Source organism: Amblyraja radiata, chromosome 4, assembly GCF_010909765.2.
Source record: "Amblyraja radiata isolate CabotCenter1 chromosome 4, sAmbRad1.1.pri, whole genome shotgun sequence".
In the NCBI taxonomy this organism is placed as follows: domain Eukaryota; kingdom Metazoa; phylum Chordata; class Chondrichthyes; order Rajiformes; family Rajidae; genus Amblyraja; species Amblyraja radiata.
The window spans coordinates 80,275,207-80,303,007 of NC_045959.1; the positions used below are offsets into that span (position 1 = coordinate 80,275,207).

The following is a 27,801-nucleotide window of genomic DNA, read 5'->3' on the forward strand; positions in this document are numbered from 1 at the left end:
GAAATAGTAATAATTGGAAAGAGCCATGGTTTTCAAGGGAAATTGGACACTTGGTTCGGAAAAAGAGAGAGATCTACAATGATTGTACGCAGCATGGAGTAAATGAGGTGCTTGAGGAGTATAAAGAATGTAAGAGTCTTAAGAAAGAAATTAGAAGAGATAAAAGATATGAGGTTGCTTTGGCAAGTAAGGTGAAAGTAAATCCAAAGGGTTTCTACAGCTATAATATAGCAAAAGGATAACGAGGGATAAAATTGGTCCATTAGAGAGTCAGAGTGGACAGCTATCTGCAGAGCCAAAAGAGATGGGGGAGATATTGAACTATTTATTTTCTTCGGTATTCACCAAGGAGAAGGATATTGAATTATGTGAGGTAAGGGAAACAAGTAGAGTAGCTATGGAAACTATGAGATTCAAAGAAGAGTTTTGACACATTTTAAAAATATAAAAGTGGATAAGTCTCCAGGTCCTGACAGGATATTACCTAGGACATTGAGGGAAGTTAGTGTAGAAATAGCAGGGGCTATGACAGAAATATTTCAAATGTCATTAAAAACGGGAATGTGCTGGAGGATTGGCGTACTGCGCATGTTGTTCCATTGTTTAAAAAGTGTTCTAAGAGTAAACCTAGCAATTGTAGACCTGTTAGTTTGACGTCAGTGGTGGGGAAATTAATGTAAAGAATACTTAGAGATAATATATATATAAGCATCTGGATAAACAGGGTCTGATTAGGAGCTGTCAACATGGATTTGTGCGTGGAAGGTAATGTTTGACTAATCTTCTAGAATTTTTTGAAGAGGTTACCAGGGAAATTGATGAGGGTAAAACAGTGGATGTTGTCTATATGGACTTCAGTAAGGCCTTTGACAAGGTTCCACATGGAAGGTTGGTTAAGAAGGTTCAATTGTTGGGTATTAATGATGGAGTAGCAAGATGGATTCAACAGTGGCTGAATGGGAGATGCCAGAGAGTAATGGTGGACGGCTGTTTGTCAGGTTGGAGGCCGGTGACTAGTGGGGTGCCTCAGGGATCTGTGTTGGGTCCACTGTTGTTTGTCATATACATCAATGATCTGGATGATGGTGTGATAAATTGGATTAGTAAGTATGCAGATGATACTAAGATAGGTGGTGTTGGGGATAATGAAGTAGATTTTCAAGGTCTACAGATAGATTTAGGCCATTTGGAAGAGTGGGCTGAAAGAAAGCAGATGGAGTTTAATGCTGATAAGTGTGAGGTGCTACATCTTGGCAGGACAAATCAAAATAGGATGTACATGGTAAATGGTAGCAAATTAAGGAATGCAGTTGAACAGAGGGATCTAGGAATAACTGTGCATAGTTCCCTGAAGGTGGAATCTCATGTAGATAGGGTGGTAAAGAAAGCTTTTGGTGTGCTGGCCTTTATAAATCAGAGCATTGAGTATAGAAGTTGGGATGTAATGTTAACATTGTACAAGGCATTGGTGAGGCCAATTCTGGAGTATGGTGTACAATTTTGGTCGCCAAATTATAGGAAAGATGTCAACAAAATAAAGAGAGTACAGAGCAGATTTACTAGAATGTTGCCTGGGTTTCAGCAACTAAGTTACAGAGAAAGGTTGAACAAGTTAGGTCTTTATTCTTTGGAGCGCAGAAGGTTAAGTGGGGGACTTGACAGAGGTCTTTAAAATGATGAGAGGGATAGACAGAGTTGACGTGGATAAGCTTTTTCCATTGAGAGTAGGGAAGATTCAAACAAGAGGACATGATTTGAGAATTAAGGGACAGAAGTTTAGGGGTAACATGAGGGGGAACTTCTTTACTCAGAGAGTGGTAGCTGTGTGGAATGAGCTTCCAGTGGAAGTGGTGGAGGCAGGTTCGATTTTATCATTTAAAAATAAATTGGATAGGTATATGGACGGGAAAGGAATGGAGGGTGATGGTCTGAGTGCAGGTAGATGGGACTAGGGGAGAATAAATGTTCGGCACGGACTAGAAGGGCCGAGATGGCCTGTTTCCGTGCTGTAATTGTTATATGGAAGTGTGCTTTTATAATGAGAATAACTTCCATTCTTATAAATGTGCTATCACTGTGCCATGTCAGTAGATATAGCAACTCAAAACACTTTTTTTTGAAGTTATTTTTAGTAGAATTACATTCCTTAATCCAGAATGGTAGATTATTTTTAAAAATAGGACGGATCTGGTGTTCAATACAATGACCAGTTAATACAGCCAAATACAATTTCTACGCAATGTATGCTAATGCGTGAATCAATATATACTATACAATAACTATTCGTCAGATTATGGCCCTACAGATCTGTTCTAGTGAACATGGAACAGTACGCCACAGGAACAGGCCTTACAATCCACAATGTATGCGCTGAACAGGATGCCAAGACCATCACATCTACTTGCACATAACCCATATCCTTCCATATCCATATTTCCATCCTGGGCAAAAAGATCCCTGTAGGGCTCCACTGGTCACACATCCCCTGTCTGAATATTGGCCTTCCACCACAAACGTCTGTCTTCTATCAGTAAGCCAGTTCAAAGTCAATATGATCAAGTCACTGTGAATCACATGTATCTTAATTCTCTGGATCAACCCACCGTGCAGGACTTTATCAAATACCTTACTGAAATCCATGAAGCCAACATCAACCACCCTATCCTCCATGATAGCCTTCATCACCCTCACTGAAAATTGAACTAGTTAGTAAGATATGACCTGCCATGTACAAGGTCATGCTGATTGTCCTTATGAACCCTTTCTCTTCCATGAATAATCAAACATGCAGGAATGCTCCTTGAAGGTAGGTAAGAAGTGTCGAATGGACTATTAAAATTGCAAATCTTTGCTAAGCTAGTTCACAAGTTTCATAATTTTAGCTTGCAAACATTAGAAAATGTTCTGGTAAAGGAAAGATCATTTACAATACACACTGATTTTGGGGGTGGTTGCATGCCAACAGGTTTCCTACAACAGTAATCTTACCAAAAAATAAATCAAAATACATCCTCAAAAATATACTTGGCACCTTTGATGCATTGAACAAATCCTCAAAATTGTATCTATCCATCTTCCACATGATAGACTTTACAGTAAATAATAAATTGAGCAGTTTTCAGTTGTAAACACCTAATGTACAAAAGAACAACTCTCAAATCATTCCAATATGTATGAAAACTGAAACATTTAATGAAATACAACCAAATTTGTGAAACTCTTCATTGCAGATGGGTGGCATGGTGGTACAGCGGTAGAGTTGCTGCCTTGCAGCGCCAGAGACCCGGGTTTGATTCTGGCTACAGATGCCGTCTGTACGGAGTTTGTACATTCTCCTTGGCTTTTCCCTGGGTTCTCCGGTTTCCTCTCGCACTCCAAAGACATATGGGTTTGTAGGTTAATCAGCTTTGGTAAAGATTGTAAATTGTCCCTTTTGTGCTGGTGTACAGGGATCGCTGGTCAGCACGTACTCAGTGGGCTGAAGGGGCTTTGTCCAGGCTGTATCTCTAAATTAAAAGTCAAACTATTTCCTTTAAAGAATAATTAAATATGTGCAAATCCAAGTTGACAATTGAAGTTAGCAATTCCTTAAACACGGGTTTGCCTGAAAAGCCAAAGAATCCAACATCCTAAAAGGTGAGGAAAGTCAACAGAAGTGATTTGGTGACATTCAAAAATTCTTTGAACCATATGATAAGGAATGAGGTAATTTGAAAGTTTAAAAGCTCAAGGAACATTCATACCCAAAATGGAAATGACAGTGCTCTCAAGATTGCTAAACCTTAGAACCCATTCCCATCAATTATACTGTAGTGGTTTGTAGTTTCCTTACCAATATTGTCACAATCAATGCAAATGTAGGTCCATCCAGAACTATGTACACTTTGATGAGGGAATCGACAATGACTTGGAGCTCAGCCCCAGGATATGTGCAAAGACAAGTATAACAAGTATTTACAGCAACTACAGCCCTGAGCAAAGACCATCTGAAATTGAAATTGAAGAGTTTTCCATTAGCATGGAAGAACAGTTTCATTCCCACAGGAAGCTTGTTGGAGGCGAGAAAGATTATCAAATATAGCTGCATCATTGCCTTAACATTTTTCACACTCATCTTCCCTTATATGATGGCTTGCAATGTTCACCTTTCTCAGGTCTCAGCTCTCAATCAAGGCTGTTACTGATACTGAAATATACCAGTACCTTCAATGCACCAGCTCAAATGTCAGATTGATGGAGGAAAATTGATATTTTAACACTATTACCTCAAATCTAGCACAAAATTCTTGAGTGACTAGGAATCAATGATCACTGCCGTCCTATAAGCTTCCAAAACCTGTACTACCAATAACAAGGCTGTGGGGGAAAAAATAATATCAATGCTTTTTCCACAAAACCCTCGCAATTCATTGGAGGAATAAACAAATGTCAGTGTCCTCTTCCAGTCCAATAGTACCAGAATCGAGGCCTAATTATTCTCAGTTAACTACATTGGCTGATCACTGCATTCACAGGCCTCAAAAGAGACTTTTGAAACAGAGGCTCCCTTCCAAGCTTCATTTTGAGGCTGACAAAGGGAAAAAAAGGAGCTCAAAGTAGAGGAGGAGCATTCAGAATGTCACGGGAAACAAAAGCCAAAGGAAGAACAAAAACGTAGCCTATCATCTCAAGAACTACCAACTGGCCTGCCTATGTACCAGCTCCAGCCCTGTCTGTGGTAGGTTCACACATTGGTCTCATTAGCCAAAGTAGAGTCATCCTCCATTCCAATGGATTTCCTAAGAAGAGTTGGTCTCGCCCCATTTTGCTTTGTTATTAGTTCATGCTTTGATACAATTCAAAAAAATGTTCATGCTTCTGAAAAATTAAAGCCATTTCAAAGGTTCGGTTCATTGTCACATGTACCAATTAAGGTACAGTGAAACTTGAATTACCATTTTGTACCAAAAGCGAGGATGAACAAGATTCAGTTGAGCTTCAAGGAAGGGTGTAAAGAAGGAAAGGTCACCAAAGAGATTGACTAGTTTAATGAATTAATGATGTGCATCATTAGGGCATTTAGTCAAGTTCAAGTAAGGAAGTTGTGTGGGAATCAGTAATGAACAACAGACCAGATTCTGCAGGACAGGGTTCAGGTGGAACGAGTGATGGGCCTAAAGGTCTTTCTTGCCTCTATTCATCACAAAAATATATTTTTTTTTTAAACTGTAATCGATCCACTTCTCACCACAATTTAGCAAAGCAAAAAAAAAAAAAAAAATGCGTGTCAGACACAACCAGAAATCTAAATTGAAATGGCTTTGAAACGATATTCCATATAACATCAATTCAAAACTTATCTACTTATCGTATAGATTGGCAGACCAGAAAATTTCAGAATCAAATCTTTCGGTGGCTGGGAGTGGGAGGGGTAGTGTCAAAGCAGAAGACACAGTATTCAGAAGCCCAAATACTTTTGCCATCATGACCTGGGACCTCTACTGGTTAATTCTAAATGATCTACCCCATTCACATATCTTGATTTTGGCAAAGATGGTGAAATTGAGAAGTGTAATCAGTGTGGTTTATAATAAAAATCAGGAGCACAGGCACAATAGGTAGGTATGTTACAAAACTTACCTTCAGCGGCGCTGCAGTTCTGCCACTGGCCATGTGCGCAATTTTGGTGCCTTTGAGGGCGGGGGGGGGGGGGGCGGGGTTAAAATGCTGTTTTCACTTACCTGTCCTGGATTATATTTTGTTGAAGCGCAAGCTTTTGCTGAAGAATTGTTCCGACAGGTGTTCTGTGAATTTATTTATCTATTTTTTTTTTTTTTTTAAATCGCCTGACAAGTTCAGCGCTGGAGTAATTTAAAAATCAGTTTCTAAAGCCGTCAACGCCGACAACAGGGACGGATTTCACGTACGGGACAGGTAAAGGAAAGCCGTTTATTTCATGTATAAAAGTGCTCCTTAAGATGCCTTTAATTCACATTTTACGTTGCGAAACTGATTTTTTCCCCTACGAACCGGCAGTATTTTTCCTGCCGATATGGGGTTTAAATTCACCGCAACCGCAACGTTCCAAATGATCGCATTCCAGAAAAACCCACTCGCAAGATGATTTAAATGGCCATTAATTTGCAGGTATTAAACACTAAATTCCTTCCATTTGGCCCATAAATCCATGACAATGATATTTAAAAATCATGTTATAATGTGAATTCTTGTGTGTATGTTATTTGGACACTTAGGCTATTTAAAAATGTTGATCTTTTCTTAAGAAATGGATAGATGTTTAGATTTAGTAATTGAATTATGTAATTAGCTACAATTGGGTAACTAACTAATTATTTGCTTTAATTTCAGGTCATCTAAGTAAGATTGTTTCATATTTGTTTCCGAATGCTTCAATCTATAATAACTGAAAATTTCTTTCAGTTCTCTTAATTTTTAAGAAAGTTATGGGCTTTTGACTGTCCTCGATCACAGCTTTTGTGTTAAGTCAATGGAAAAGCAATAGGGAACAAGATGCTAATTTCCGAGTACGAAAATGGCCATAACCTTTTTAATACTGAGGATATGAAAGTGAATTGGGTGTCAAATTAAACTCCTTTTTATACTTTATCTGATGGGATAAATTGCAGACTTGATTTTTAAAATCTCAACATTTTGTAACATTGCTACAATAGGTTAAAAAAAAATTTGTACACTGAACATTATGATGTTTGGTGAAGTGAAACAAATGCAGACAGACGAAAGTCCAGCACCAGGAATCTCACAAAAATATGCAGCCTAATGGCCGGTTCTCACGGTGCGACCTGACGCAAGATGTCACCAGAGTGAAGTGGTCGTGGTCCAGCACGAGTTCCGCACGATATAACGGGGGGTAGACAAAGAGTTCCCACGGTACTCGGCAATTCTGTCATTTGTGCGAGTGACTTGTCCGTCTCCCGATCTTTCCGTTAATCGTGAATGAACATCGTGGACTGTAGTGTAGTTAATCACGTGGCATAAATGATGTCACTTTTTTTCACACACTATATAAATATCCTCCGTTTGTAGAATTGGCTCATTTGCAGACATGCCTATACAAAGTTGGTTCGAGTACAGGCTGGTTGTTATTTTCATTGACGCGCTGTATGCATTAGCGCAACATGTGCATCGAAAACGCTTGCGTGACGGCAGAAGGGTGAGATTAATTAAAAAGAGAATTAAGAGGAAGTCTCACTGGGTTAAGCCCATGTTTCAACGGAGACCTCAATTTGGACAATATGAGCAACTGCTTAATGTGCTGAGCGAAGAGGATAAAAGTGCATTAAAAAACTTTGTCAGAATTTCACCCGAGCTCTTTAATGAGTTAAAGAATAATTTGGGACCTCTGCTGAAGAAGACTGACACTGTAATGAGAAAGGCACTGGAACCAGGGTTGCGCATAGCAATCACCCTCCGCTACTTGGCCTCAGGCGATTCTTATAAAAGTCTATCTTACAACTTTCTTGTCGCCACCAACAGCATCTGTGGTATTGTCCGAGAAACCTGTGAGGCGATCATCCAATTTTATTCAGCTGAAGTGGTGGAATGCCCCAGTACACCAGATGCGTGGAAGAGAGTTGCACTGGGGTTTGAAAACAGGTGGAACTTTGGATGTGGGGCTTTGGATGGCAAGCATGTGGCAATTCGTAAACCACCCGGAGGTGGCTCAAATTATTTCAATTACAAGAAATTCCACTCAATTGTACTCATGGCGGTGGTTGATTATAACTACAACTTCCTGTATCTGGATGTGGGCACACCTGGAAGTGTTGGTGATGGCCGGATTTGGAAAGAAACCTGGCTTGGAAAGAAAATGGAAGGTGGAACAGCAGGCATGCCTGATCCAGAACCTATGTCAGGAGAAGACAGCCCGGACATCCCATATGCGATGGTTGCTGATGAAGCCTTTGCACTACGTTCCTGGATTATGAAGCCATATCCACAGAGGAATCTAACTAGGGAACAGAGGATCTTCAATTACAGGCTGTCAAGGGCCAGGAGGGTAGTAGAAAATTATTTTGGCATCTTGGCAAACAGATTTAGATGCTTGCTCAAGACAATGGAGCAGAGGCCCAAGAATGTGGAGAGTATAGTATATGCAGCATGTGTTCGCACAACCTGATCCGAATGAGAGGTGCAGCTGCTGGATCAGCAACATCCATCCAGGACGGTGACATAGTGGACAGTGACACAGGTGAAGTAACACTAGGTGCTTGGAGAAGTGGTGCGAACAAGTTGAAAATGGTCTCACTGCAGCGTTTGAAAGGTAACTCGGGCACATCCAGTGTGAAAGAGCAAAGAGACCATCTCTGCGCTTACTACAATTCACAATTGGGGAGTGTGCCGTGGCAGGACAGCTATATTGATGGGTAGCCCACCACAGGAACACTACTGCATGTTATAAGCTGACTTCCTAGTGTTGTCCTCTGAAAGGTGCTTCCTATAAGATGTTCGTCCGCAAAACCTGCTGTTTAGAACATTGCATTGTCCCTTTAAATGCCTGAGTTCACGCTTGTAGCGGAGGTTGATGGATATAATGTGTTTTAAATCCACCTTGATCACCCTCTCCCTGCTCCAAGGAGCCCACAGGCAGTGGTATCTCTGGCATCTCCTCTTGCCTCTCCACCTGTCCCTCTTGCTGAGTCTCCTCCTCATTTACCTGCATGGCTAAAAACTTTCTGACTTTCTTTGACCCCTTTCTTTGCGCTTTTCTGAGAGGCATCTCTGCAAGTCTTACTGTGAAAAAGATTCTCAAACAATGACAATTAGGTTGGACGTCCTCGATGGACACATGGTCCATTGGCGATATTGAGACCACCTTTTTTACTCACCTTATGTCCCCTCTGTCAAGCTTCCGGGTTTACTGTTCGCAGGAGTTCCCATGGTACCCGCAAGAGTCATTACGGATATCGCACGGATATCGCACTGGCATCTGCGTTCATACAATGTTGCAACGCTCACCAAAAAGTGCTCAAGTCACTCTTGGAGAAATTCAAAAATGTTTGAATTTTCTCCCGACCGTACAAAGTTACACGACTACCTGCCGTTAGCGCCACGGAGGTCCTCGGTGGTCCACGAATGCCGTACTGTTATCGCAGGAGGTTCCCACGATGTTAAACTCTTGTTAAGTCTTGCGTCAGGTCGCACCGTGAGAAAGCCCTTTAACAATCAGAAAGTTAACAGAGAGCATGATAACAGGGTTGGAAAACAAGGGGAGTAAAAATGTACAATGTAGTCGCGGCCTCATTATGGTCTTCACAAATTTTTCAACATATTGAAAAATTAGCGGCGACCAGAATGAAGCTGCCATGGAGCGAGAATTCTCGTGCCGTAGGTGGGTCGCCAGGAGGTCCTAGTGGGTCGCCAGGAAGTCGAAGGTTCTCGTAGGTTGTAGCTGGTGCTGACCGGTGAATTTCATTGGCTCATTGGGGAAAAAAAATGTAAGCAGTAGTTTTCAGAACCAAGGATAACTGACCAGTAATGTTAATGTCCGCCGAGCTTCACAACCGTGTATCTCTGGCTTTTTAAAAGTTGTCTCCAGTCCTTATCCCCCCCCCCCCTCTTTTAAAGGACTTTCGTGATCCTTCCCTTACACGGTGCTTTGACCGTCTTAATTACAGCGCCAACCTTCCTGTTCACCGCGGTGTGTGTCTGTATCACATTGGCTTTGCACCGTGTGAATTTCACTCAGACAGCGCTCCTCCCCGCTTGCCCTGTCCCCACCTGCATATCGGGCTGGTGAAGGAAGGTGTGTGTGTGTGTGTGTGTGTGTGTGTGTGTGTGTGTGTGTGTGTGTGTGTGTGTGTGTGTGTGTGTGTGTGTGTGTGTGTGTGATCTCCTTTAAGCTTTGCCCCTTTCACCTTAAACATATGCCCTCTAGCTTTTGACATGCCGGGGCAAAAGGTTACTATGCACGACTCATAATTTTAGGTGCCTCTATTAGGTCTTCCCTCAGCCTCCAATGCTCCAGGGGAAACAATACAAATTTGTCCAATCTCCCCTCATAGCTAATAGCCCATAATCCAGGGGGCATCCTGGTAAACCTATTGACCACAGAAGCTTAAATTAACCAGGTATATTAAAAACCATAGCCACAAGGGTGAGCCCAGAAATGATATATCAACTCATTTAGTCTGAACCAACGTCGACTTGCATAGCTGTTCCTGACCTCCCACCAAATTAGAATGATGGAAATCCCCAAGGTGCAACATTTTGGGAGTACCACCTTCCATGAAATGCAGCACTTAGAAATGGGAAAGTGACAACCATCATCTCAAGTGGAAGTAGATATGAGTAATATATGCTGGTCTTGCCAAGGGCAAGCACATTTTATGTGCAAATAAAATATCAAGGCAGATAGGAGAGAGTTAAAGAATGTCAATGCAATGGCAGAGATTACCATGCATTTATCCTACAAGTTCAATTGCATTAAATATAATGTAAAAGGAGACTTTAATATTTTGCTGATAATATTGTACACGTGTATGATTTATTTCCTGTGGCAGTGTACAGAATCATGATGGAAGTAAAGGGAAGATTACAGGGAAGCGGATGAAGTGATCCATACAAAATTGAACTCCTGCCCTTTTTATTAGTAAAACATTGGACTTTTAACATTTCCCTTGCCTATATTTATACAAAAATGTCCATGTAAATCTGTTCTACAGGCATTAGTGCCATGGTAGCAATTTTACTTACGTCGACACTGTTGAGAACATTTCCATATAAATATACCAATTTATGATGGAGAAAGTTAATGTGTGTACTTTCGAAAAACCATACTCAGCTTCTTATATATGCAGATACATATACACATACACAAACACAAACACTACAATAGTACCTCCAAGAATCGTTCTTCCCACCCAGATGAAGGGATCCAAAGGTTAGAAGAGTTTGTGAAGGTCTATAAGAAAATTAAAAAAAGTAGGTAGTACAATATCAAGCATCCAATATATTTGTAGCCGCATTATTTTCCCAAAAGTTCCTTTCTACAGTGGAAAATTTCAGGTTCTTATACATTTTAACAAGACACCTTTATGTCAATCAATTGACACATTCATATTGATGTACAAGCTTGACAATAACACAACTACAAAACAACCACCAAATATTAAGCTTTAAAACATCAACCACACAACAGAAACAAAGCTTCAACTAGTTGGATGATACATTCACATGAAATCTCTCTCAAGAGTTCTGCTGATTGGCCTTTGCAATGTCATGCTTTACCTGCAGTGTTTTTTTTTTGCTGAAATCACACTTATAAGATGCACTCTTTAAATATAATTCGGAAGTATATTGCCCAAGCATCTAACAATCAATATTTAATAATTAATAATAATGAGATAACCCTTTATCAGTTAACTAATGGTTACTAAATAATCTTTATTATTATAAAACTCTGACCTTGGATGTTTACTTGTGTGGTTGCTTGCTTGAACTTTTTATTTGATTCACATCTCCTCGAAAACCCGACGCAGTAACAGTGAAATGTTTACATATTCCAGTAGAGATTTACCTCATGAATCCAAAAATTTCCCTCATCCGAAAATTTGATTAATTATTTCCCGAGTTTTCTTACTAAAATTGTTCATGTCACCAATCTGACATCTTTTTTTAAATCTAACTTGCTGAAGCGAGCTGGATGACATCACAATGCCTCTGCTCCTCACGCAAGCTGCGCAGAATTTTCAACGCGCAGCCCCACTGTTTTCCACGAGCTGCGAGATATGTGGCCCAACCGCCCTCCCCCCCCCACCCCCAGGGCTCTGCATTGAAGCCGCAACAGATCAACGGTGGATGCGATCTCGCTGGCCCTCCACTCCACTCTGGACCACTTGGACAACAAAAACTCATATGTCAGGCTGTTATTCATTGATTACAGCTCGGCATTTAATACTAATCATCCCCTCCAAGCTGGTTACCAAACTCGCAGAACTGGGTCTCTGCGCATCCCTCTGCAATTGGATCCTCGACTTCCTCATCCACAGACCACAGTCTGTTCGTATTGGTGGAAATGTGTCAGACTCGATAACAATCAGCACGGGAGCACCCCAAGGCTGCGTGCTCAGCCCCCTGCTGTACTCACTCTATACTCATGACTGCGTAGCCGGTCATAGTGCGAACTCCATCATCAAGTTTGTTGACGACACCACTGTTGTGGGACGTATCACTGATGGGGATGAGTCCGAGTATAGAAGAGAGATTGAGCAACTGTCCATATGGTGCCAGCACAATAACCTGGCCCTCAACACCAGCAAAACCAAGGAACTGATTGTGGACTTTGGAAGGAGTAGGATGGGGACCCACAGTCCTGTTTATATCAACGGGTCAATGGTTGAAAGGGTCAAGAGCTTCCAATTCCTGGGCGTGCACATCTCTGAAGATCTTTCCTGGTTCGAGAACACTGATGCAATTATCAAGAAAGCACATCAGCGCCTCTACTTCCTGAGAAGATTACGGACAGTCGGTTTGTCAAGGAGGACTCTCTCCAACTTCTACAGGTGCACAGTAGAGAGCATGCTGACCGGTTGCATCGTGGCTTGGTTCGGCAACTTGAGCGCCCTGGAGAGGAAGAGACTACAAAAAGTAGTAAACACTGCCCAGTCCATCATCAGCCCTGACCTTTCTTCCATCCAGGGGATTTATCGAAGTCGCTGCCTCAAAAAGGCTGGCAGTATCATCAAAGACCCACACCATCCTGGCCACACACTCATCTCCCTGTTACCTTCAGGTAGAAGGTATAGGAGCCTGAAGACTGCAACGACCAGGTTCAGGAATAGCTACTTCCCCACAGCCATCAGGCTATTAAACCTGGCTCGGCCAAAACTCTGAACATTAATAACCCATTATTTGTTATTTGCACTTTATCAGTTTATTTATTCATGTGTTTTGTAGTCAATGCCTATTATGTTCTGTGTGCTGAAGCGAAGCAAGAATTTCATTGTCCTATCAAGGACACATGACAATAAACTTGAACTTGAACCACGTGCTCCCTCTCTGCCCCCCTCCCTCTCTAGTGAGTGGTAAATATTGGGACCTATGGGCGAGTGGTGGAGTATTGCGTTCGGGAACCAGCCCTCCCCTGTGACGCCGCACCACCCCCCATCCCTCAATCTCTGCTCCACCCCCCCCCCCCCTAGCAGCGCCTGCACAGTTGGGGGTTAAGCGTGAGTGAATAGGGCGGGAGATGGGGTAAAAGGAGCGAATGAATAATATTAATATAATATCAAGGGGAGGGGGTTAGTGTGCGTGGGGGATGTGTGTGTGTGCGTGCGTGATGGTGTGTGTGTGTGTGTGTGTGTTCGCGCGTGTGTAGGATGGTGTGCGTGGGATGGTGTGCGTGTGTGTGGGATGGTGTGCGTGTGGGATGGTGTGCGTGTGTGCGTGCGTGTGGTTGAGGGGATGGGACCCAACTTTTTAAAATGTGATTAAAAAATATGCCAAGATAACATTACTGCCATACTTTGGCCCTGTTGGAGCTATGGTGTTTAACTCTAATCCTAATCTCCTACTTTCTGCTTCATCTATTAACATCAATTCCCGTCATTTGTACTTAACTGTTTCATTGAATGAAACAATGATCTACTGAGGCAACACGAGACATCTAGGACTTTTCTTTTTGTTCCAATTCCATAAACATGCCCTCAACTCCTCGATCTTCCTAGTTGACAGAAGGGGCATTCTACCCCACCATACAAATTCCCTTCCAATCAATACCTCCACCAGATCAATCATTATCACCTTATATATTATGGCACGTAATTCAAATATATCCAATCCATCAACACCCACCCCTCTACTAATCTCATAATTTATCATTTGCTTTTCTCCCAGATTTCCAAGGATAGGGTGCCCGAAGGTTGCCAAATGAAGATTGACCATCATAGAATGTCTTGTAGATAGACACAAAATGCTGGAGTAACTTAGCGGGTCAGGCAGCATCTCTGTAGAAAAGGATAGGTGACATTTCAGGTTGAGACTCTTCATCAGTCTGATTCGGTGTTCTCAACGTGAAACATCACCTATTCCTTTTCTCCAGAGCTGCTGACTGGACCCACTGAGTTACTCCAGTATTTTGTGTCTATCTTCAGGATAATCCAGCATCTGCAGTTCCTTCTTATATAGAATGTCTTGTGTTTTGATTAGAGAGGACTTGCAACAAAGTCTACATTTTATTGTCATTGCAGTTGTTTAGATATTTTGGTTCAATAACACATTTCCTTGGCAAACTTCACCGAATTAAAATAAAAGCATGACAGGTACACAACACAATGGGCTTAATACACCTGGATTTTCAAAAGGACTTTGTTGAAGGTACCAAGGCTAGAGCGTGTGACATCTGGGGAAAAGGGTCTGAAGAAGGGTCTCGATCCGAAACGTCACCTATTCCTTCGCTCAATAGATGCTGCCTCACCTGCTAAATTTCTCCAGCATTTTAATCTACCTTCGATTTTCCAGCATCTGCAGTTCTTTCTTAAACACGTGTCACAGGGAGAATGTGCAAATTCCACACAAGCTTCATTATGGTAAGATAAAAACAATTTCAAATAAGAATCTGAACAAAACACAATTTTTAATTAATGGCTAATATGTAGCAAAGATTAGAGGCCAGAATACTATTTTGGCACAGATCAGAGATTAACATTCTAGAAAACTAGATCTTTGGAAAAGGGTGGGAAATGGGGAAAAAAATGAACTAAACAAAGAGGAAAACAGAGGGGAATAGAAAAAGTTGAAAAGGAATAAGAAGCTGACAAATTTTGTACTGTTACCACAAATCACAGTGTATTTGTTGTTTAGTAGTGTTGTTGCATAATGCAGTTGTTGATAAGGATCAAAAAATAATAATTAAAAAAATCAGAAAGCACCCAGAGCACTTCTGTATAGATCATAAAGGAGAAAATAGGGCTTCATTTTCAATTCTCATTCAATTGAGAGTCAAGCTTTATAAAGCATTGCCGTGAAGTAAATTAAGAGATTTGGTAGTACAGGTATTTAGGAAAATAAAAATAAATTATTCGATAGTTTTGTGACAAATGAAAGATCATGAAATCGGGCATTAGACTCTTTGAATGACTGAAAATGTTATTTTTCCTTCCATAAGAGAACACCTCAAGTAGAATTTCTGGACTGCATTAGGAGTTTTTTGACCACTGGCATGAATCTACAGCTGACAATAGAGGAAGAAAAAAAAGTCAAAGGATTTAGTCAGGTACACAGTACGATTTTCTTTTCAGAGAAATTCTAAATTGTGCTCTGCGTATAATAGATGTGCAGTGCTGCTCAGCCAATGATTGACAAATTGGGAGTATAAAGATGGAGTTAAAGGGGAAGTGAGTACAGGGAAGTTACAAAAGACTCCTGAATTAATCGGAATGAAAGTTCGAGAAGGGATTAGAGTGTAAGGTCAGGGCCAATTGTGGGCAGTGCGAGAGGGGAGGTGAATACCAAAGTCAAAGTGGTGTACATGAATGCGCGAAGTATAGGAAATAAAGTGGACGAGCTTGAGGCTCAGTTAGAAATTGGCAAGTATGATGTTGTGGGAATTAGAGACATGGCTGCAAAGAGGGCCAGGGCTGGGAACTAAATATTCAACGATATACCTCCTATCGAAAAGACAGACAGGTGGGCAGAGGGGGTGGGGTAGCTCTGTTGGTGAGGAATGAAATTCAGTCCCTTGCAAGGGGTGACATTGAAACAGGAGATGTGGTGTCAGTATGGATAGAACTAAGGAATTGTAAGGGCAAAAATACTCTAATGGGACTTATCTACAGGCCCCCAAACAGTAGCCTGGATATAGGGTGCAAGTTGAGTCAAGAGTTAAAATTGGCATGTCGTAAAGGTAATGCTACGGTTGTTATGGGAGATTTCAACAGATTATTATCTAAATGGTGTCAAGTTGGGAAAAGGGGAACTACAACGGGATCTGGGGGTCCTTGTTCATCAGTCAATAAAAGTAAGCATGCAGGTACAGCAGGCAGTGAAGAAAGCGAATGGCATGTCGGCCTTCATAACAAGAGTTGAGTATAGGAGCAAAGAGGTCCTTCTGCAGTTGTACAGGGCCCTAGTGAGACCACACCTGGAGTATTGCGTGCAGTTTTGGTCCTCTAATTTGAGGAAAGACATTCTTGTTATTGAGGGAGTGCTGCGTAGGTTTACAAGTTATGGCGGGACTGTCATATGCTGAGAGAATGGAGTGGCTGGGCTTGTATACTCTGGAATTTAGAAGGATGAGAGGATATCTTATTGAAACATAAGATTAAGGGTTTTGAAACGCTAGAGGCACGAAACATGTTCCCAATGTTGGGGGAGTCCAGAACCAGGGACCACAGTTTAAGAATAAGGGGTGCCATTTAAAATGGAGATGAGGAAACACTTTTTCACACAGAGAGTTGTGAGTCTGTGGAATTCTCTGCCTCACAGGGCAGTGGAGACCAGTTCTCTGGATACTTTCAAGAGAAAGTTAGATCGGGCTCTTAAAGATAGCAGAATCAGGGGATATGGGGAGAAGGCAGGAATGGGATACTGATTAGGGATGATCAGCCATGATCACATCGAATGGCCCACTCCTGCACCTATTGTCTATTGAGACTTAACACTTCTTACTGAGCAAAGTAAAAAACATAAATTATAATTAGCTGTTAATCACTGTGCAGAAATAACTAGTGGGGACAAATTAATAGGAAAATGTAATAAATTTAAAGCATAAAAATAATCCTTCAAAATCAAAAAAATTTAGTATACTCTGAGGTAATAAAAAAATAAACCAATTGGCATAGTGAAATGTGTGGTCGCCATACAGCCATTCGAATAATAAAGAGCACAGAACACGATAGTCTTTCACACAGACATCCCCACACAGCAGGATCAAAGTATCCCACTGTGAGGGAAGGCTCCAAAATTCAGTCATCCTCCTCGGTTGTCCTCCCGTGGTCGGGGGACACCTGAACCCCCTGCTGTCGCCGCTACGGGCGACCCGATGTTCAGGCCCGCTCGCTGGGGTGATGGACGTCCTGCGTCAGGACTGGAGGACATCCTTAGCGGCTTGGACCTCCGAATCGGCCACTTCTTACCGGAGTCCGTGGCTCCCAAAGTCCACAGGCCGCGCTGGGCGGAGATTCAAAGCTGGCAGCCCTCGGCAAAGGGCCCCAGGACTCCACGATGTTGAAGTTAGCACCGCTCGCGCTGGAAGCTCTACGAACCACAGCTCCGATGTTAAAGCAGCAGGCCCAACACTCCGGAGCTTCAACAGCGATCCAGGTAAGCAATTGTCCACTCCGCGATGTATCCAGCGCTGCACTTCCGCTGTTGAAGCTCTGGTCCGGGTCCCCGGCAGGACCCGGCCGCTCCAATACAGGTGGTAGACCGCGAGGCCCTGGGGGGGGGGGGGGGGGGGGGGGGCGAAGACGTGACTCGGAGAATAGTCACGTCCTCGCCAGGAAGTGACTGGGAAACGGTTTCCCCCTTACCCTACCCCCCTCCCCCACATAGAAAAGCTAAAGAAATCTCCGAAACAAACTTTTTAAAACTGACTAAAAATTTTTTTAAAAGACAGAAAAACAGACTGTAGGCAGAGGCTGCCATCAATGCGGCGCCCCTAATAGCAAAACTACACATACCTCTGAAATGAAAGAGAATTAAAGAACATGTTGAAAGTTAAAACATCATGAATACTGAGCATGCTAATATTCTATTTGATTCGAGTTTTGAGAGCCAAAAGTACACACAGATTAGGTACCAAGTATTTGGAAAGCAAGCTTGCACAAGTTCTGCTATCAATGATTCAATTCAATATTTCAAAAGCAGCAAGGAAGCAGTTCATGGCTATTTCACAACGAAAGCATGAAGGCTTTGAGATAGGTATGTCAATGTCAAGGAGCATGAAGGGTCAGCTAAGAATTTGACACAGATCCTTTGTACAAACTCCATTAAAACAACAATCAGGAGCCAAATAATAATCAAAGTCTCAGGTTTTTAATGCAGCACAGCAGATGCCAGCCAATGAGCAAGGTTGGTTTTTCCTACAAATCTGTAAAGGCCCTGTCCCACGATGCGAGTTTACCCAAGAGCTCTCCCGAGTTTAAAAAAAAAAAAATCAAACTCGTGGTAAGTACGTAGAATGCGCGTAGCTGGTACGTCGGAGCTCATGGATGTCTTGTAGCGGCTCGTACTCGGGGAAATGCGGAAACTCGTGGAATTTTTTCAACAGTGTGAAAAATTGGCAAGAGTAAAAAAATACTTTTATGTAGAATGCCAAATATCTTCTCACAGCTGCATTTCTAACAAACTCATGACGTGTCTCTCAGCTTGCCAAAGTGATGACGTCCAAAGCCAGGCCTGTAAGAACCATTGCTGAAGTTGGGTCAAAGTCATGTGCCCCATCTCTTATTGAAAGTTGCCTGTCATGCTGTATGGGGAAGGCTGCTTGGCAGCACAAGGACCTACACACACATAGGAAGCACTCAAATATGATGATTAATTGATGATTTTTCACAAAACAGCATGGTTTGCTTGAGAATTTTGGTTTGAAATATTAGTATTGTAGTTTTGCACTATGCTCAACAGACAATGTAACATCCTGCAACATTGAGATTGTAATGATTAAAATCGTTGGAAGGAGAAATGCTGATAGCAAATGGATGAGAGTGTCAGCTCACTGACAGCAGTATGTGGCGTCAGGGAATTAAGCAACCACTTAAAGATATTATTAGAGGCGAGGTTTGTGGAACAGTGGAATTTGAAGATAATAACCCAAGAGATTCACAGACAATCCAGCAGTGAAGGTGGTGCTCAAATAGGCTTTATTGCTCTTTCATTATTATCAGCTAAACGATGAGCAAAATCTATGGCCTCAACATAACAATTTTGTGTAGCATACAGCTCACCACCATCTTAACATCCACTCTGTTAAGTAGTGTACACCCATTGCTACAGCAGCTCAGGTAACAGAAACTTGCTCTTTTAGAATTTAGAAGTGCGATATAAAAAGTGAGACACAGAATAAAAATTTGCTTTTACAGAATTTACGAGATTGAACAAAACGAAACAAAATGCAACAGGAACTACAAATGTTGTCAATGGTTGGAGTTACAGAAAATCATGATATGAATGGTTTTCTGAGAATGCAACCTTTTTTAACGTGGGAGTGTGCTATACTTAAAATCCAGGCAGCAGGAACATCCATCCAGCACAACAAATTCCCATATTCCAAAAAGCAATTGGCTTTCAGTGTGCACTTTGCAAAGTCAAAGTCCATTTTAGTCGTCACATGCACCGGAAGGTGCGGTGAAATGAATTTGCCAGCAGCGATACACTTAAAAAGAACACACAATACACAATAGAATTTAACAAACATCCACCACAGCAATTTATTTTTATTTTTTTTTAATCAAAAAATGTATTCAATTATTAAAAAATATTACACTACAATAAAGTAAACCAGAACCCACCACCATAATACAATACAAACAAAAATATCCTTAATAAACTACTATGTTTTAATCTTTATTGAGGATGCATTCAACATCCTGCAAAGCCCTGCGGTCCCGGAACTCCCCCAGGGTGCCCGTGGACAGGGTGTATTCCCTTTCTAACCCCACCCGGGCGTGGACGCAACCCCGGAAAAGGGGCAGGCAGCCAGCTCGGGTAAAACCCTCCACCGCCTGGCACCGTGACTCGCGGAATCTTTATTGAGGATGCAATACCGTGACTCCAGGCCCAGGAGCAACCCAACCAGGACATCTTCGCCCCTACCCTCTCCCCTACGCACAGGGCGTCCAAAGATGAGGATGGTGGGTGTGAAGTGCAGCCAGAAGGCAAGGAGCAGCCCCTTTAGTTATTCAAACAGTGGCTGCAGCCTCACACATTCCATATACGCGTGGTACACACTCATCCAGCCCGCAAAAGTGGCAGGCGGCTGGCGAGTCTGTGAACCGCGAGAGAAACAGGTTGCAGGGAACTCCTCAGTGCAATACCCTCCACCCCAGGTCCCCACAGCATTTTTCACTGTGGTGGAAGGCAACAAAGTTCAGTCCGTCCTCCTCCTTTGTTCATCCATGGTCGGGACCATAAACGCTCCGCAGTCGCCGCTATGGATGGCCCGATGTACAGGCCTCTCATCGGGATGATCAAACCTCCTACGTCGGGACGGTCAAATACACTCCGCGACTTGGAGTGCCAAAATCGACACTTTTCTACCGGAGACCACGGCTTCAGGATGCTATAGGCCACAGGCCGGCGGTTGGAGCTCTTCTCCGGCGATCCCAGCAAGGGATCCCAGGGTAAGTCCACACCACGCCCGGGGCTAGAAGCTCTGCAGACCACAGCCCCATGATGCCAAAGTCGCCAGGTCAGCGATCGGAGCACTCCTGTCTGGCGTCCCCCAGCGAGGGTTCGCCCGCTCCGCAATGGAAAAATCCACGCTGCGCCTGCTGCTGAAGCTCTTGGTCAACTCTGGGAAAGGCTGCTCCAATCCATGCTGTTAGGCCGCGAGGGAGGCGATATGGAAAAAGTCGCCTCTCCGTCGAGGAGGCGACCAAAAGCAGTTCCCCCCTTCCCCCCCTCAACACGAGACACACCAAGAGACACCTAAACTAACATTTAGACACACCAAAAAAAACAAAAATTCGAAATAATGAACACGCTGCTGGCAGAGCAGCCGATTCGCAGCGCCCCCACCATCCCCGCACACATACATTGACACATCATTACCAGTTCTCTCATCACTAGTAGCCTCTTTTGCATTGAATTGCAGGTGTGTGCAGCAGCCCGTGTGCCTCTGCAGAATGTTGGTAAAACTACAAGTAGGATATTCAACATTGACCCACAGGTTCTGCTGCCTATGGTCACACACCAATGCATAGAGTATGAGGAATAGCATAGACATGGTGTGGTACGTCATAGGTAACTATTAATTGTAAACCACACTCCACCCTAGCATGTTAACACTTGCAAAGTCAGGAAGCTGAACATTGTGCAAGGTTAAAATTATGACACAAGTCAGAGTATTAAGCTCGAAATGATAGAGCTGGCAACAAATGACATCAGAATCTGCCTGCACTATATATTTCCGGTAATATCAGGTACATATGGACTTCAACCTTCAATATAGTGACAGTGGACACAAATGCATTTTGTAGGCAAAGACAGAACTAACTAATCATCAAATACCATCCAGGGACCAAAATGTTATGGCTAAAACAAAATCCCAGTTGCAATTGAAGCTGTAAACAAGTTTTGCAATTATTCCCACACCCTAAATTTCAAAATACGACAAAGGGGCATACTTTGGCAGATAAGATGTCCTTGTTGCTCATACACTGAACAGATAACCACAAATTCATGCTTACATTTTTTTTTAATCAAATGTTTAAATTTTTTAAATCTAAAGATATTATTGGAGGTGAGGTTTGTGGTACTGTGGAATTTGATGATGTTCTATTCACAATTATACCATTGAAATTCTTCAGCATTGCAGATACCTAGAAAACTCATAATGGAAATATATTTTTTATGACTCATCGACATTCTGTTCTTTTATTATTCTAAACAGGGCTATTCAACATATTCTAAGACTAATATTTGCTGTGTTTTATTGCTATGACATATTAAGTAGATAGAAGATTATTGGATTGTGGTTACCCTAATTTGATGAATTGAAAGATCTTAGTTATAGTTATAGTTACAGTTATAGTTAATTGGATTAGGAATGCTTTGAAACATAATGAGGATGTTAGTTAGATGTGGATCATTCTGGACAATCTGCTACCTGGACACTCTAGGCTGAAGGTCTCGACCCAAAACGTCACCCATTCCTTCTCTCCAGAGATGCTGCCTGTCCCGCTGAGTTACTCCAGCATTTTGCGTCTACCTTTGATTTAAACATCTGCAGTTCTTTCCTACACACCTGGACATTATAGCTACAGTCCCGAGCCATACACACTTCCATTTTCAGGCAACTCACTGGCTGTCAAAGGCCATAAGATTATTTAATAAATTTAAAACAATTCTCAAAAAGAACATTTAAAACTATTATAACAGTTTGAAATAAGTACTTAAGCTTCCCCAAAATATCAGCAAACATTAACTATTAGTACATTAGATTTCGCCAACACAAACTTGAGGACCGATGAAGAATGCATCCAAACATTCCTTTCAGAAAGTCAGTGCTATGCCATTGGATTCAAAGGCTAGCCTGGCAATGAAGAAATACATTCCTTGGAATAGAATGCCTTTTTTATTGTCATTCAAACAAACAAAAGTTTGAACGAAATTTTGTTCCCTGCAGTCATAACTGTAAAAAAACCCACAATTAACGCAGTTTAACACAAACATCCATCACAGTGAATCTCCAAACACCTCCTACTGTGATGGAAAAGTCTTATCTCTTCCCTGTTCTTCTCCCGCAGTCAGGCAATCAAACTGCTGCGTCGATGTGATCGAGGCTCTTGATGTTAAAGCCCCCGGCGGGTGATGGTAAGTCCCGCAGCTGATTAAGCCGCGCGATGAAAAGCCCTGTGACGGGCCGATTCAAACCCCGCGATTAGGGGCGAGTGAAGTTGCCGTTGCGGGAGCTCCCGAAAATCGGTCTCCTACCTGCGAGCTCCCGATGTTAACGTCCACAGGGCCTGCGGCCGAAGCCTCCGAAGTCGGGTCGCAGCCACAGCGCCACCACAGTCTCCGAAGTCAGCCAGCTCCGTGATGGTAAGTCCACAGGCTCTACTCGGATCTATTCCAGTTGAAGGCCGCCAGCTCCACGATGTTAGGCCCCAGCGAAACAGAGACACGACAAGGAAAAGGTTGCGTCCCCGTTCAAGGAAGAGATTTCAAAAGTTGAAGAAGGTGTTGCCTGGCAATTTTAGCCATCAGCGAACACAATTTCAACAGATGGAGCTCTATATGATTATTTTTAGCTCATTAATCCAAGCCAGCTCCCGGTAGAGTAATCACATCATTACCATTCCTCCACTCCTTGATATTCTTGTAGTCCTGAAACATTCTCTTTCACATGCCAATTTTGGAATTCTTTGCTAGTCAGCAACACCCAGTACTTACTGTGATAAGTTGGAAGGAAACGCATGGAAGCTTCATGTAGACATCACCCAAGATTAGGATTGAACCTTCCACCAAAACTATGGTCTTGCCACTGTGTCATTATTTGTTGGCAAATGATTTAATCACAAATTCTTGTACAAAAGCTACAAGACAATCAAATGTGTTTGGAGATTCCAAACAAAATAATCTTCCATTGTACATTTAAAATATCAAAAGTCTAAAGATAACTAACCATAAATTGATCAGCACCTTTAAAGACCTGTTGCAGTCAATTCCTACGAGCCAAATATTTTGTTCAAGGTCCCTTAGCATGAAAATTCAGCAACTCACTAGGACCAATGCCTTGTAACATTAAAACCTTTCCTTTGCCTGCCAGTAAGAAGCATGCAAAGGAAATGAGTTAAGTCCAGCACCAGTGAGAATGGATAAGCATCAAGTACAATCAAAGAGTAGAAAGGTTAGGGCAAGTACCTGCTTTTCAAAGATTAGTATTGATGAGATCATCTTTTAATGAACGGTGATGGTGAATCCAGAGAAAATAGTTTGCTGTGAAATGGAGTCAAGAACATTCGTGTCAAAGACAGAGCTGCTTTGAATTGTTCTTACCAGTGATTGCTGACGGACTCTTTGTCCTCGATAGATTCACCTTCATTCTTGTTTTTTTGGGCCACAGATGCCTTTGACAACACTGAAGAATTCACACTTGTCCCGGTCCAAAAATAATTGCATCACAGAAGGGGTGGGGGGGGGGGGGGGGGGGTTCAGCCACAAGATCCATGTTGGCAGAAGAAATTCATCAGCCTCTTCCCCACTTTCCTCATTTCCAACAGGTCGGTAAACCTATTCTCTATTCATGCCCATCAATTCTCTTTTTGATGCTTTTACCATTTAACAATACTCGGATGACAACTACAACTGATACAGAGTTCAGGAGTAGATGGTTTTCCATTTTGCATGTAGAAAAGGTTAAATATAATTGCCAATATAAGTTTCCTAATGTACAATTATTTCAATCTCTAGCGCTAGGGCTTCTCAATATGAAAACAAAGCCAAAAACAATTAGTGCAGATCAATCATGTCACACAAATTCTGTCTGTGTCTTATTTTTTTTTAAAGCAGATCCCCTGAAGCATTACTTGGATCAAATAATCAAAGGAAAATTTCTAATGACAGAATTGAATATCACTAAATGCTGACAAAAAGTGTTTTAACTGTCATATGAACTGAGAACAGAACAATAAAGTTCATATTTGCTGTAGGGATTATCCCAACATTTAAGAAACAATTAAGACAGGTACATGGAGAGGATAGGTTTGGAGGGAGATGGACCAAACGCGGGCCGGTGTGGCAAGTGTAGCTGGGACATGTTGGATGGAGTGGGCGAGTTGGACCGAAGGGCTGTTTCCACACTGTATCACTATATGATTCTACAGGTCCATTAATGTAATAACACCGGTAAATATACAACAATTACAGTAAATTAATTATCAGTAATATAGCCTATCAGAACACGATAGTGAAAAACTGAAGTACATAGCGCAAATAAAAATAGTTCATGGTAGATCATGGCTGAAGTAGGGTTCTGCAACGGGGAGAGGGGGGGGGGAGAGGGGGGGGGGAGAGGGGGGGGAGAGAGGGGGGGGGGAGAGGGGGGGGGAAGAGGGGGGGAGAGGGGGGGGAGAGGGGGGGGAGAGGGGGGGGGAGAGGGGGGGGAGAGGGGGGGGGGAGGGGGGGGGGAGGGGGGGGGGAGGGGGGGGGGAGAGGGGGGGGAGAGGGGGGGGAGAGGGGGGGGAGAGGGGGGGGAGAGGGGGGGGGGAGAGGGGGGGGGGGAGTGGGGGGGGGGGGAGTGGGGGGGGGGAGTGGGGGGGGGGAGAGGGGGGGGGAGAGGGGGGGGGAGAGGGGGGGGGAGAGGGGGGGGGAGAGGGGGGGGAAGAGTGGGGGGGAAGAGTGGGGGGGAAGAGTGGGGGGGAAGAGTGGGGGGGAAGAGTGGGGGGAAGAGTGGGGGGAAGAGTGGGGGGGAAGAGTGGGGGGGAAGAGTGGGGGGGAAGAGTGGGGGGGAAGAGTGGGGGGGAAGAGTGGGGGGGAAGAGTGGGGGGGAAGAGTGGGGGGAAGAGTGGGGGGGAAGAGTGGGGGGGAAGAGTGGGGGGGAAGAGTGGGGGGGAAGAGTGGGGGGGAAGAGTGGGGGGGAAGAGTGGGGGGGAAGAGTGGGGGGAAGAGTCGGGGGAAGAGTCGGGGGAAGAGTCGGGGGAAGAGTCGGGGGAAGAGAGGGGGAAGAGAGGGGTTGAAGAGAGACGGGAAGAGAGGGGAGAAGAGAGGAGGGAAGAGAGGGGGAAGAGAGGGGGAAGAGAGGGGGAAGAGAGGGGGAAGAGTGGGGGAAGAGTGGGGGAAGAGTTGCAGACCCGACAAGAGAACACCACCTAATAAAAGTCCTCCCGAAATACCTGGCTCCTCGCCTTCATTTCAGACTTATCGCCCGCCACATTGGTGACCTCGACGCTCCATTGGTGTCATAATGGAGTCAAAGGACAGAGCCGCCCGTTCGTCCGCCTCACAGTCCGACCGGGCCCTGTCTCTGTTAAACTACCTACGTTCTGGACCGCCTGGCCTCGCGTCTGGTTTCAGAAGGCGGAGGCCCAATTTCAGCTGCGGGGCATTACTGTGGATGATACCCACTACTTCTATCTGGTGGGGCCCTCGACCAGGACACGGCCAGAGAAGTCACTCAGTTCCTCGAAGACCTCCCCGGCCGCCGAGAAATACCTTAAGGAGCACCTGCTCGGTGCCAACTTCCTCCGGGTTCACTCCCTCCTGGTGGATGTCAGGCGGCAGTGCTTGGTCCACGAGGCCACGATGGAGCCAATCACGCTGTGTCTGAGTGAGCCGATTGCACGCCCCCTGTCGTCCGTGGATTCCCGTTTTGCTCGGGTCTTGGTCGCGTTCCCGGACATCCTGACCCCAAAGTTCCGGTCATCGACCCGCAAGCACGGGGTGGTGCATTTCATACCAACTACTAGCTCACCCCTCCACGCACGAGCACGCCGACTGCCGCTTGATAAGCTACGTCTGGCACGGCAGGAGTTCCGCACGATGGAGTCCTTGGGGATCGTCGGCCCTTCAAACAGCCCATGGACATCACCACTCCACATGGTCCCCAAAACAAGCAGAGGTTGGCGACCTCGCGGGGATTATCGGCGGCTGAATGCCGCTACCGCCGCAGACCGATACCCCGTGCCCCACATCCAGGACTTCAACGCCCATTTGGCCGGGGCTACTTTCTTCTCAAAAGTGGATTTGGTTTGGGGTTATAACAAGATCCCGGTCCACCCAGAGGATGTGCCCAAGATGGCAATCATTTCGGCGTTTGGATTGTACGAGTTCTTGAGGATGTCGCTCGGCCTTAAGATCGCCGTGCAGGCATTTCAACGGTTAATGGACGGGGTATGTCGCGGTCTCGAGTTTGTGTTCGTCTACCTCGACGACATCTAGGTGGCCAGCCGCTCGCAGCAGGAGCACTGTGCCCACCTTCGGCAGCTCTATCAGTTGCTCAGTGTGCATGGTTTGGCTGTCAATCTCGCCAAGTGCTGGTTTGGGGTGACCACCATCGACTTCCTCAGCCACCACGCGACTTCACAAGGCGCGGTTCCCCTTCCGGACAAGGTCAACGCCATCCGCCAGTTCCCCCATCCATATACTGTGCGCGGCCTGCAGGAGTTCATCGGCATGGTGCCCTTTTATCACCATTTTGTGCCATCCACGGCCCACATCATGCGGCCGCTGTATCATCTTCTGTCGGGTAGGCTTAAGGACGTCGAGTGGAGCGACAAGGCGGTGGCGGCATTTGACGGCGCGAAGGAAGCCCTTGCTCGGGCTGCGCTGCTGGTTCACCCGGGGGAAGATGCCCCGACCGCCGTTACGGTGGACGCCTCGGAGTCGGTGCCGTGCTGGAACAACTGACGGACGGGGGTTGGCCTTCTTCAGCTGGCACCTCAGCCACGCCCAGACGAAGTACAGCGCATTCGACCGCGAGCTCCTGGCTTTGTACCTGGTGGTGCGCCACTACCGCTACTTCCTGGAGGGCCGCCTATTCACCGCTTACACGGACCACAAGCCGCTCACATTCACCCTGGCAAAGGTTTCCGATCCCTGGTCCGCACGGCAGCATCGGCAGTTGGCGTACATCTCGGAGTACACCACCTCCATCCGCTTCATCGAGGGGAAGGAGAACCTGCCTTGTAACAGTCAGATATGGAAAATGGTTATTTCCCAGTGAAACGGATGTTAACGATGAAATCTTTGATGGTCAGCACAGCTGGAGGCCTTGAGGAAATGAATGGCCGATGCGTTGTCCCGCCCCCCCGTTACGTCGTTTTCGAGGTGGCGCCCGGCATTGACTATTCTGCCCTGGCGGAGGCTCAGCTCACGGATAGTGAAATGCCCGCCTACTGGACTGCCATCTCCGGCCTTCGCCATGAGGATGTCCCTCTTGGCCCTGGAGGAGCAACAATACTGTGCGATGTGTCGACCGGTCAGCCGTGCCCCATCGTCCCTGCCGCCTGGCGCCGGGGGGCTTTTGACATGATCCGCGGGCTGGCTCACCCATCCATCCATCCGGGAGACAGAGCATTTGTGGCTGCTCGGTTCATGTGGCACGGTCTGCGCAAGCAGGTTGGCCACTGGGCCCGCACCTGTATTCCGTGCCAAACGGCAAATATCCAGCGCCATGTCCGG

The 27,801-nt window shown here is 44.5% G+C and overlaps 1 protein-coding gene across 5 annotated transcripts in view; it reads right to left on the reverse strand.

Moving 5' to 3' along the window:
• Window positions 1–27,801, reverse strand: part of pde7a (phosphodiesterase 7A) — a 115,388-nt gene that overhangs the window by 70,307 nt on the left and 17,280 nt on the right. For 3 of the 5 annotated variants that reach the window (XM_033019806.1, XM_033019807.1, XM_033019804.1), the window contains exon 3: window positions 10,859–10,921. The exons of the other annotated variants lie outside the window; for them this stretch is intronic. In XM_033019806.1, coding sequence (XP_032875697.1) covers window positions 10,859–10,921 — 63 coding nt within the window. The remainder of the gene's footprint in view (window positions 1–10,858; window positions 10,922–27,801) is intronic. 5 annotated transcript variants of the gene reach the window in all.